Below are 13132 nucleotides of genomic sequence, written 5' to 3' on the forward strand. Positions count from 1 at the left end.
AGATTGGGAAGCCTTGGTGAGCCCGCCACATTCCTCCTGCTTGATTTAGTCTTGCTTCAAGAGTCGGCCAGATCAACCGATACTGATTTTTGGCCAATCCCATATCGGTAAATCGGTACAAAGAAAGGTAAAAGAATCCATTTTTTTAGAGAAAATAGTGATACATCCATCCAACTCAGACCGATAAAGGCCAATCCAAATCGATGTCAGCCGAGCTAACACCAATCACTAAATCACTGCTTTTGGGTAAATGTGAAAAGAGAAGGAAGAGGAAGGGAACCAAGAGGCAAGAATCCTAGGCCATGGTAGGCTTCAAAACTTCTAGTACCGTAGCCTAGTCCCATAATATATATTAGAGTAATTTACATCCCATCTCCTGTATTATGCTCTTATTACATCCCCTCCCTTGTGTTTTCAAAAATTACATCTATTTCTCTTGTCCGATGACGTCGTTAGTGGGGTGTTAGTTTTGAATCGTAAAAGACGATTTTAACCTTTTATAATTCAATCACAATATAAATGCCTATTTTACCTTTATGTGTCTTCTCATACCACCCATGCAAAACCAGTTAGACATATATGGATCTTGGTTTTCTTCCCCTGCATATGTTCTCTCATATGGGCATTGTCATATTTATTATAATTCTCCTCAGACAAAGCTCCATAGTCAAGATGGTGACATTTTAATTGACCAAGTCATCACATCTAAGACCTCAAATCAGGCTTGAATATGTATAAAGGTTAGCATGAGCCACGACATTTGATTTGATTATAACAGAGGTGGAATTAGGAAAGTAAATGCATCAACCATGGATTTAGATCTCCTTTTTAATTTTTAATTGTGCAATTCTCTTTGTGCACATGATATCAGTACATTTTCAAAATCAAATAGTTATAGAAATTTAAGGCATTTGAGGCATTAAATAGATTTAAATTTTAAAACTTCTACGACCATTGGATTTTGAAAATGTGAAGGTGTCGCATGCATAGAGAGATTTGGACAAGAATTGCACGATTAAGAAATTAAGAATTGGAGAAAATCAAGATCCATCAAACATTTAGTCTTGCTTTAAGAGTCGGCCAGATCGTATAGGTATCAGCCGAGACTGATACCGATTCTTAGCCAATCCCATATGAGTAGATCAATAAAGACAAGGATGAAAAAAAAAAATCTATTTTATTTAGGAAAACAGTGATACATCTCCAACCCAGATCGATAGAAGCCAATTCAAATCGATATCAGCCAAGGTGATATTGTATCCAATACCGATTACTAAAACACTGCTTGTTGGTGGACAGGTTCTTCGAGTTTCTTAAGTTGGAGAGATCCGGTAAACTTTGTGACAAAACTAAATATAATAAACCAGAATCTTTGAAGAAGAAACGAAAGAAAAAGAGAGAATGTTACAAGAGACGGAAAAAGGGACCAAGAGAGAGAATCCTAGACCACGATAGGATTCAGAACTTCTCCTACCGTGGTATAGTCTCATAATCTATATTATATTTAGAAAACCTACAATATTTAACACTTTCCATAAACTTGGACCCAATAAAATCCAACCTCTCTAATGATTCCAATCTGTACTCCTTTAGATTGACACACCCGGTAATGGATAGATGCTTCAAGTTTCTTAAGTTGGAGAGATCTGGTAATCTTTCGATAGTTAAACAATTATTAAAATCCAATGTCTCCAAAGATTATCCTTTGAGACCTTGAATATCCTTTAGATTGATGCACCCGGCAATGGATAAATGCTTCAATTTTCTCAAGTTGGAGAAATCTGGGAATCTTTCTATAAACTCACATCCAGTAAAATCCAACCTCTCTAATGATTCCAATCTATTGAGGTCTTGAATCTCCTTTAGATTGACACACCCGACAATGGATAGATGCTTCCAGTTTCTATAGTAGGAGAGATCCGGTAATCTTTCTATAGATATGCAATTATTAAAATCCAACCTCTTCAAGGTTTCAAATATATTGAGGCCTTGAATCATCCAGAGTTCCGATTCACTGAGGCCATGAAACTCCTTTAGATTGATGCAACCGGCGATCAGTGGGAATTTTAACCTCTTTAATTGCTTTAAAAATAGTCTGCAATAGGTCTGAGTTCAGGCCTGGAAGGGTCCATTCGCCATTTCGAATAATATCACCTACTTTGCCATCAGAGTCCAGGAGAGAGATATCCGCATCTTGAATCCCGTCCATGACGGCCTTGGGTCCCCACCACTTATCTTTCCAGAATCTTGCTAGGCCCCCATTATTGATGATCCACCTTTCATTTAGATCCACAAACTTCCACACCTTTCAGATGCCCAAGGCGATAGGATTGCCTGCAGCCCATCTTAAAAACTCCATTTTTCTTGACAAATCTTGCCCTAAGAAAAGAACTGGCGGCATGCTTCCCATGCTTGAAGCGCCACACCATCTTACTGAGCATAGCCATATTTGTATCTTTAAGTCTTCTAATCCCCAAGCCCCCCTACTCCTTTGGCTTGCAAACAAAGTCCCACCTGACCGTGATCGCCTTAAAAGAATCCACTACGCCAGTCCAAATAAAGTTTCTCATCCATCTTTCCATTGTTTCAAGGAGAGATGATGGCCACCAATAAACTACAAAGCTATGATTTAGAATGGCAGATACAACCAACCGAACCAATTCTACCCTTCCCGCCATTGACAGAAGCTTTCCTTTCCAACCAGCTAAACGGCCTTTAACTCTGTCCATCACAGGCATCAGCACCTCCTTCTTTACCCTTCCCCTAAAATATTCCACACCAAAATAGCGAGTAGGGAAGCTACAAATAGGAATTTCTAAGGTATCAGAAATTGTTTGTCTACGATCAGGAGCAACTTTTCCCAAAAAAAGCTTGCACTTCTCAAGATTAATACATTGCCCAGAGAATTCTTGGTAATTCTCAAGATTAATTCTTTCAGTTTCCTCAGATATTTTCTCAATTTTTGTTAATGATCCACAATTCTTCATTGTCAACAGTTGTAGGGAATCCAACCCTTCAAGGCCTTTAATCTCTTCTAATCTCTGACAATTATCAAGACTTAATTTCTCTAAATTTCTGAGCCCTGAAAATTCTGGCATCTCCACTAGATTTTCACAATCATCAAGACACAATACCTCTAAATTTGTCAGGTTTGAAAGCCTTGGGAGTGATCTCAAAGATATGCATCTCATAACATTTAAAATTTTCAAACTAGAAGGAAATTCTGGGAGCGATTGCAGTTTGTAACAGAACCTTAAATTAGCCACCCTAAAGCATCCGGAATTGCTCCATACCTCATATAACAAAAACTGGCATCAAAAGTCTCTAGGTTTTTGAGAAAACCTATGGAATCAGGTAACTTGTCCAAACCTTCACATTGATGTATGTTGAGGTTTCTGAGAGAAGTCAACCCCCAGATGACATATGGTAGATCCCTTAGTTTCGTGCATCCCCTCATATTCAATATGACTAGCCTCTGAAGACTGCTGATGGATTCATCAATCTCAACCAAATTTTCACAGTTTTCAAGAATCAAGATCTCCAAGGGATGATTTAGTTCAGGAGTCCGGTATAGGTATCGACACCCTCCCAGATTCAAAACTTTTAGATTTTTTGCCACCTGTGTGCAAAAAAGAGAGAAATTATTAGAGACTAAAAAAAAAAAAAGAATATGATTGAATGCATTAAACAAAAGAGAGAAGTTTCTTTGCAACCTCGAGGTACTTCCAACCCATCCAATTAATTGTAACAAGACTATATGACAGATCAAGAACAAGAAGCTTTACTGGATCAAATTTTGTTAGTGTAAATTCCTGAGGGCATCCTTTCCATCTAAGCCATATCAGATCTGAAAAAGAAGGCGTGAAGTCTGGAGCAAAGTGCGCATAATCAACTTCGAGTAACCTGAGTTTTTTCATTCTAATAAATCCTTCACTCATCAAACATCGTTGGCTTCTTGAACTGCCTCCGAAATCAATACACAACCCTTCAACTCTATCCGTCCCCTAAAAGAAATAATTTCAAATAAGTATGAAATACTATAACCAGAAATTGCTCATGTTCATGGTGTTTTGGTGAAACTGTTGTGCTTTAACAATAACTTGTCAAACATTGGAAATGGTGAGCCAACATTAATGAAGGCCCCTTCAATCTAATTTGTTAATATTTTAACCCAAAATGAGAATGTTATTGGGACCAATAGCATATCCAAAGGTGTAAAAAACTGCACAAATGCAACTAAAATCTAATACAAGACAATAAAAGTTTTAAGACAGTTTCGTAGTTTTTACTTTGAACAAGTTTTCTTTTATATGCTTATATAGGGCTGGAACTTCACATTGAAATGAGTGCACGATCCTCAATAAAATTAGACCCCACCATGTCTACCACTACTGTGCAACAAGAAGTTCACCAACCTCCATGACATTTATATTTAGAAAAAGAAAAGAAAAGAAAAGAAAGGAATATCCATATATCAAATTTATGAAACCTTAAAAAATAGTTAACTTATGCTTAAAAGCATCATTAATAATTGGAAGCATAAAATAAAGTTTACTGACTATTTATTGAGAACCTACCGTATGTGAATCTAATACTTCCAAGGCTTCCTCATGAGACCACAACCTACTATGCCCTCCAAGCACCTTACGGTTTTCATGACGAATGATTTCCTTTCCAAGATCTCTAAGCAGATCATGCATCTTTAATTCGTTATTTTCACCAATCTTTACCAAAGACTTCTGGCAAAGAACCTCAACTCCTATTCCAGGGTAAAAGTTACAGTGTTCCCATATGAGACATGCAATATTTTTATCCATTTCAGTGAAAAAGCATGCAACATCAAGAAATATCTCTTTCTCCAAATCCTTTAAGCCATCATAACTTATTTTCAACTTTTCCATAACTTTATCATGAAGAAAATCACCTTGCAACATCTTTAGCGTATCTAGCCATGCTGATTTTCTCATACCAAATAAAGATGAACCGATAACCTCAAGAGCCAAGGGAAGCCCTCCAGTATTCTTTACAATGTCATTTGAGAGATCTAGATGGTCGTCCGGAGGTTGGTCCCTTTTGAAGGCATGCCTGGGAAATAGTTGAAGAGATTGATTTGCATCTAATTCATTGGGCTCGTATATCTTATCCACTTCATTACTAGCTAAGATATGCCCATTTCTTGTTGTGATTATAATCCTACTTCCCAAACCAAACCAACCACACTTCCTGATTAATGCATCTAATTGAAAATTTTCATCCACATCATCAAGAATAATAAGAACTTTTTTGCAAAGTCTTTTACTCATCACATTAATTCCTTCATCTACATTCGTGATGTTGGGTCTTGCTCCTTTCAATATATTAGAGACAAGTTGATTTTGCAAATCGACAAGTCCCCTATAATGTTGAGAGGATTCTCGAACATTTGCAAGAAAGCTACATCCTTCAAATTGATGCAAGATTGTATTGTAGACAACCTTGGCGATAGTAGTCTTACCAATCCCAGCCAGCCCACAGACTCCCACAATCTTTATTTCTTCAGATGTAATGTCTAGCAAGTTCACCATTTTTTCTACATGAGATTGGATTCCAACCAGGTCATCAGGAACAATCTGAAAATCTTTTCTTAATTTAGCAGAAACTTCTGCAACAACTAACTTTACTAATGTCCCTTTATGCTTGTCCAATTCAAATCAAGAAGAAATAATTAATTTAGAGAGCACACGAATAAAAAACGAAAGGAACCACAAAATTTTAATTGGACAAGATCATAAATTAATAATTTGAACTAAAGTAAATGAGATGACTTTAATTACATGTCTTTTTTTTTCCCCCCAAATTCATTTTGAATGGAAATAAGGCAAATAGATCAATGGGGTGCCAAAAACTTTGGCCCGTAATTTAAGGGGGGAAAAAGATATCATTGGGTAAAAAAGGAAGGGTGAAGGCCAAGAATAAGCAAGATCTCATTGCCTTTTTATGGCCATAAACCCATGTTGTTCCTTCAAGTGAATGCCTATTAAATTGCCCATCACAACCCCCCCCCCCACCCCAAAAAAAAGAAAAGGATCGCAACATTAATTTTTCCCCTCTAATAGATTAAATATATATATATATATATATATTAACATGAACATTGAAAAATAAATTAGGAAAAGATTTGTAACTTTGAAAATGGTATTGGAATTGTTGGGAATGCCAATAATCATCTACTTGCAGCAGATATATGTAATAATAGACAAAATGCTTCCTGCACTTCTATGTTAGGAATCCTTTCCTGCACACTACAACTTTTTAGCTTCGTGGATTGATAATTTGGAAGGTTATCGTTGGATGGCTTTAGATACTCCCTAATAGCCACTTATTAAATTTGGTGATCTATCTCAACTGTATGGGCCACCATATATGAGTTCTCCCCTTGACTTTTTAGGGTCAGAATTTTGGGAAGAAAATTTGGTCATACTGATTCTCTCTCTTCTCCCTTTTCTCCCCGAATCTGGTAAGAGATCTTTCTTTTTCCTCTTCTCTCTCATCTCTCCTTCATCACAGTTTCTCCCCAAAGTTGAAATCCATTCTTATGGAGAACAATTATGATTTGCTTGAATCTCAAATTCTTGTGCTTTAACTTTGCATGGAGAGAAGTATGAAGAGATTTTGAGAATGGATTTTTTTTTTTTTTTGGATCTCCGATCGAGTTTTTTAGAGCTTGCTGATAAAACATCTATGCAATAATGTATTGGGCATGATGGAAGCTTTAGAAAAAGAATCAAAAAGGAAGAAATAGTGTAGTAGAAGAGACAAGATAGGATTCTGTTGAGAGGAAATAATGACTTGGGTCCACTCTCAAAAAAAATTTCTTTCTCTAAACTATTGTCATTAGACATAGGGATATTTTATGGGGGTTGGGAATTCACTAGTCACCTACTCTTCCTGAAACAGAAAGGAAAACAAACTTTAAAAAGATACCAAGACCCCCACTAAAAGGGAGGAAAGAGAGGACTCAAAGAGTAAAGAATGACCAAAATTCACAATCATTTGGAATGAATTCAAGAAAGAATTCCAGGCTGGCAATCAAACTTCAAAAGGTACCAAGACCCTAACTAAAAGGGAGAAAGAGAGGACAGAGAGAGAGTCAAAGAGTAAAGAATGACCAAAATTCACAATCATTTGGAATAAACTCAAAAAAGAATACCAGGCTAACACTCAAACTTTTGCAAAAATAGATAAGATTTTTGGTAGTTGGTCATTGGCAAGGGTGTTTGCCAAGTAGTTCCACTGTCTATAAATATGATAAAATTTGGTATTGAATTCAAAAGTTCTCTCAGAGTAAACACAAGTATATCAAACATCACAAGGAGAAAGAGAAAAGGAGAGAGAATTAACCATCGAAGACAAGACACATTCTACAAGAACATCATGGAGATCCAAATTAAGACACTGCTGCAACTCATCCAAAAATATATGCATTTCTGCAATTCCACATTTTGGCACACATTTCCAAGTGATGGAATTTTCTTTTTTTTATGCAAAAGAAAGAACATTCATTTCTTCAACATTATATGCTATGGCTTGTGTGACCATGAATTTTGAAAAGGTAGTCAGAAAAGGGCCTTTTATCTTTTCCTAAATAATGCATTTCTGCAATTCCACATTTTGGCACACATTTCCAAGTGACGGAATTCTCTTTTTTATGCAAAAGAAAGAACATTCATTTCTTCAACAATATATGCTATGGCTTGTGTGACCATGAATTTTGAAAAGGTAGTCAGAAAAGGGCCTTTTATCTTTTCCTAATTATTGCCTGCCCCTTTACCTTGATCTGGGTTTCCTGATGTGAATTGAATTTTAGTTCTATGAAACAAATGTAGTAAACATGCTTTAGTTTCAAATCATGCTAATGTAGAGACCATGACGGGAATGTCTCAATAGGACACATGCGGTCATAGGTGCAAAAAATACGTCGGGTTATGACCACTATTAGCAAAAACGCATTTATAACTCCGTTTGAAACATGTTTCCATTTTTTACTGTTTAAAACACATTTTACCATATGCTTCCCAAAGATACTTAAAAGAACAGAAAACTTTAAGCATTCCCATTCTAAACACGTTCTCGTTTTCATGGCGCTTTTTAAGACTTGATTTTTGAACATAATATCTACTTAATTGACCATATATCTCTCTCCTGAACTCTGATCGATCTGATTCTTTAACCAACTTGAAGCTGACGCAATGGACTATATTTCTCATGATATTACTTTCAACTCAAATTCAATTCATGGACCCGAAATTGAGCTATAAACTGACATATTTACTGAAAAATATTTCTAAAGTGATGACTCCCAACTCTAACTGAACATATATCACTTCGAGAGTGTATTGATTATGTTGACAACAATGAACAACACCATAACCTAGTCACATTGTTCAATAAGACTTTGGGCATGTGTGATGTATGAATTTAGAATTGGTGTTGGATGATATTCAATGATATGTCTTAAAACTTATAATGAGACATGGGATGTATAGGCATTAATGTTAAATATTGTAGTTGTTTTGAACACTAGATGTAGATATTCATATAATAATTCATTAATTTATATGAGTCTACTACCGTCTCTTTAGTCCCCTTTTTTTGAAATCTACACGTTTAAAACTCATACTGTCCGTTTTTCGATTTTTACCGTTACTCTATTTTTTTGACCGTATCATTTGAAAAATTTTACTATTTAAAACCCGTACCGTCTGTTTCCTTTTTTTTTTGCCGTTCCCCTTTTTTCTAACAATGGTCATGGCATGCTCTTTAATATCCCAAAAGCGCACGTCAATGCCAAAAAGTGAGTCGCCACCTAGGATACCCAAAATAGATTTCTCTCCAAAGGGAGAGAAAAGGCTGTGACTCGTTGCAAGATAAGAGGATGGCCACTGTCCAAATCTTTGGACAAGCATCAAATTACGAGGGGAGAAGGTATTAGGCACCAGCCTCGCCCGACCTGAAGGTCAGTCTCCTTCTTCTAGACTTGTGTAAACCCTGCTTACTAAATCAATACTAAGTCATAAGTGGAAGCCTATTCTAGGTCGAGTCCAAATGTTTTACCCTAACCAAGTTTCTAGATTTAGATGTACGTCAAATCAAAGTGGGTTCAAGTGTGTGAATGTGTATACATATAAGCATAGGTACATGATATGGTAAGAACATTTACATAAGAAAATAATGACATATATAAAATGGGAATACATGCATAAGTGGAGAATACAATTGAAGGAGAAACATAGAACAAAAGAAAATTGACAAGGTATCAAAGGACCACGATATTGGAACTGGGCTAGATGACAAGCTCATGCATGACTCTAGTTAGGCACAGTTGATTAGGAGTATCTACTTTGCCACTGGTGGTTTCCTTCAGGTGAGGTCACGCTCATCTCCATCATGTACTTAGAGGAGTATTATCAAAGGTAGAGACCTCTTACAAAAAGGCCTTTTGTATGTGATTGGTAATGGTCTTTAATCAAAATTTGGGAGGATCCTTGGGTTAAAGCCTTAGGGGGCTTCAGGGTGTAGTCCCCTAGACTTGCTCTTTGTCTGGATTTTGGGTATCCGACCTTATTTCTTCTCTTGGCTAGTTGCATGCTACTAAACTGAGACCACTCTTCTCCACTCAAGAGGTGGGATGTATTTTGCAAATTCCAATAAGTACTGAAAATTATCCAGATAAATTGTGTTGGGGTCCCAAACCAAAAGGAGTCTTTACAGTTAAGTCTTCTTATGGGCTGGCTGAAGCAGGATTACCTTCAGTATCACCTTCAACAAGAAAGATCTCCACTATTCCAAAGGTTGTCTGGAAAATTTTGGCACTCCATCATCCCTCCAAAGGTTCAAGTAATCATTTGGAAGGTCTACACAAATGCTATTGCAGTCATGGCTAATCTTAAAAGGAGGAGTATTGTATCTTCTGACCTCTGCCACTCTTTATGGTCTGTATGTGAATCAGTTGAACATGCACTCTTGAGTGTCAGTTGGCTCAATAGGCGTGGTTTGCATGCCTGTTTCGTTGAGGCCTTTTATTAATCCAGAGAGGAATGTTCATGACTAGGTAATCTTGTGGAGATGACCTCCAAAGAAGACCAAACTGGAGTAAAAACAGTTTTTAGTTGCACAGCCTGCAAATGCCATGGTTCTTTAGGGTATTTGGAAGCAGTGAAATGCTTTGGTTTTTGAGACCTCCTGTCCCCCTTATAGGGAGTGGATCATTCCATTGATATCAGTATTGATGAAGTGTTGAGGGCCACCTCCTCGGGTCATCTATCTCATAGGGAACCCCCTCTCTCATGACAACCCTGGCTCCTCCACTGGCTGTCACCTCATCTATTCGGATATATATATATATATATATTTTTTTTGGGTGAATATCTATTCAGATATTGTTTCTCTTTAACCCAAGGCCATGGATTTAGGATTTATTTGTTTAAATGCACACAGAAAAGAAAAAATGGGATTGGATTGCAACATATCATATGTTCCCCTCTTCAATTATGGTCAGTGAGGCTCTTGCAATCAAGTTGAGAATGAAGATGGCTCTGCTTTCTGGGATTAGTGTAGTTCATATCATCTATGATTCTCAAGCGCTTGTTTGTTACCTAGTTGACAGATCTACTCAACCGCCGATGGATGTTTCTGTTGTCATTTGTGACATCCAGTATGTTTTGGTCTCATTTACTTCTTGTGATTTCTGTTTTGTTAGTCGAGAGGAAAACTCTCATACTCTTGGTTTAGCTTGTTGAGCGTTAGGCTATACACGGTTAGGTTTTTGGGCCACTTCTTTTATGGAAGAGCTCATCCCTATTGTAAAAAAAACTTTGAGGATGAATAAAATTCCACCCATGAGAAGTTTGCACCAATAAACAAATAAATAATAGAAACTGCATATTCCTAATTCATTTTCTTCTGGATTATCTACCTTCTTTACTCATTTATCAGCCTGGTAACATGAATTTTGTAAGGACACAGCCTTACCCAACCGTATCCTACTTGTTGCCACCCTAGTTGAATGCAATCAATAAATATAGGCGAAAAATGACTAAGTTTATATTCATGGTTAAGCCTGATATTGTTAAAAGAGGAAGAAAAGGAGAAACGAATAAAAATTGACTATATAGTAATCGATTCTGAGCTTTGTCATATTGAAGCTAAAATAGGGACTGCACCAAAAAAAGAAGGGGGGGGGAGAACTAAAACAGGGACTGTTGGACTTACCCGTTAGCGATTTTCTTCAACTCCAGTCCTGCCAATCCCCCAACCTCTCTCAGAGCTTCTTTCCACTCCTCTATGATCGTCTGATCGATTTTTTTTTTTTTTTTTTTTTTTTTTTTTTTTTTTGTGTGTGTGTTTCCGAAGAGCCTCCGCATAGCTCCCAGTGTGGTTACGGACATCAGATGGATCAACATCGTAGAAGATGGGAAGGACAAGTTGATTCATGGTTTTCCTGCATTCAACTATCTTGACGAGCTCATTGAGGCACCATTTGCTCGACGCGTAGTTCTTCGAGAAGATGGGGATCGAGATTCTTGATTGCTCGATCGCAGATAGTAGCTCTGGGCCGATCTCCTCACCCGTGCAGAGTCGTTCATCGTCCTTGAAAGTGTGAATTCCAGCATCATCCAACGCATTGTAAAGATGAGCAGTAAAGGTGTTGCGAGTGTCTTCACCTCTGAAGCTCGGGAACACATCATAACTCCGACCGGATGAGGACCTAGAAGAGGCTGCCCCCATGGAGACGTCTTCTCCAAAATACGAGTCTTTCTTCGTCTCAAAGTAACACTTAACTCTTCGATTGCAGAGACTGATGCAACTACAATCTTGCAAGCTGAAGTCTTGGAACGGAGTTTCCCTTCACCCACGGCAAAGGAACTTTCCTTCACCGCGGGGCTTAATGGGCACTCGGATGGGACCTGGAGCATTTTCGACCCTCTACTGTAGGATAACTTCCCCAAAGTCGAGCAATTTGTTGTCCATTTCTCCATTTTTTCTACAAAATGGAAAAGCTATTGAAGAACGAATGGGATTTTCACACTAACTATTTCGACTCAAAGAGGGGTAGAGATTGAGAAGCCCACCCCATTCCTCTAAGATCTTCTTCAGAGTGCATCGTCGTTTTCTTAGACTTTACTTTTTCTTCCTGCCCGTGTGTCGTTTGTTATCCTAACTTTCTTCTCTTTCCTTTTCCTTCCATCTGCCTTTCCTTTCCATGTTTGTTTCTTTGCGCACTTCTGCTTGACTGTATCTATGGTGCATCTTCCAACTCTTCCTTTCGTTTCCGCGTGTGATTCCCGGTCGTCTCGTTTCATTGCAGGTGGAAGGGCAACGAATTGCGTCGGTCTCCACGTTGAGGATTTGGAAGGGACTACTGGGATTTGAAAGAAGCAGATGGCTTTAATGGTTTCAAGCATTGGGTATCCGTTGGGAGGTCAATTCGGAATCTGGTGACACCGTTCCGAATTCCTACCGATCTTAATCGGTACTATTACCCATGATCGGATTGGTAATGGCCTTGATCGATCCCAACTCTTCGTCGAGACCATATCGATCGATCAGTACGGATGAAATCAGTACTTTCCCTGGGTTGCTTGAAGTTGGGCTAAGGGATTAATAACTGCCACAAGAAGCTACGGGGATCGACTCACTAAGGTGAAGAGGCATCGTTTGACAATGTTCCATTTTTATCGTTATGGATTTTTTTGTTCTTAAAAATGAAGAAACAATCTAAAAAGTATTATGATAAAATTATTTTGTTTCATCCATTTCTAGAAACATAAATCAAAATTTATGCTTACTTACCATTCTAGAAACGACTTCTAGAAATGACTTTGACTTTGATAAAATTATTTTGTTTCACCCATTTCTATGAACGAATTTGAGAGGGAAAAAAAGGGTTGTTATGCCCGATAAATCTCTCAACTATTTAAACCTAAAAAGAGACAACTGAACCCTCTCTTCCTTTTGGGCATCTGATGATATTATTGGGTTTTTTAGTGACATTATATCTGTAAAAAATATTTCGAGAAACAGATTTATTAAACACCAAAAAATCTATTTTTATTTTCGAAAACGTGAAAAGCCATTTCTACTATTTTTAAAC

At 37.5% G+C, this 13132-nt stretch overlaps 1 protein-coding gene across 1 annotated transcript; it reads right to left on the bottom strand.

The window, feature by feature from the left end:
* Positions 1–1616: 1616 nt before the first annotated feature.
* LOC122071580 (TMV resistance protein N-like) lies at positions 1617–11766 on the bottom strand. The gene is made up of 4 exons (XM_042635960.1): positions 11395–11766; positions 4578–5675; positions 3714–4004; positions 1617–3619 (listed from the first exon to the last, which is right to left on the bottom strand). The coding sequence occupies exons 1-4, from the start codon at positions 11764–11766 to the stop codon at positions 3254–3256; spliced, it is 2127 nt and encodes a 708-aa protein (XP_042491894.1). The 3' UTR covers positions 1617–3253.
* Positions 11767–13132: the final 1366 nt, after the last annotated feature.

This window comes from Macadamia integrifolia, unplaced genomic scaffold, assembly GCF_013358625.1.
Source record: "Macadamia integrifolia cultivar HAES 741 unplaced genomic scaffold, SCU_Mint_v3 scaffold_270A, whole genome shotgun sequence".
Taxonomy (NCBI): domain Eukaryota; kingdom Viridiplantae; phylum Streptophyta; class Magnoliopsida; order Proteales; family Proteaceae; genus Macadamia; species Macadamia integrifolia.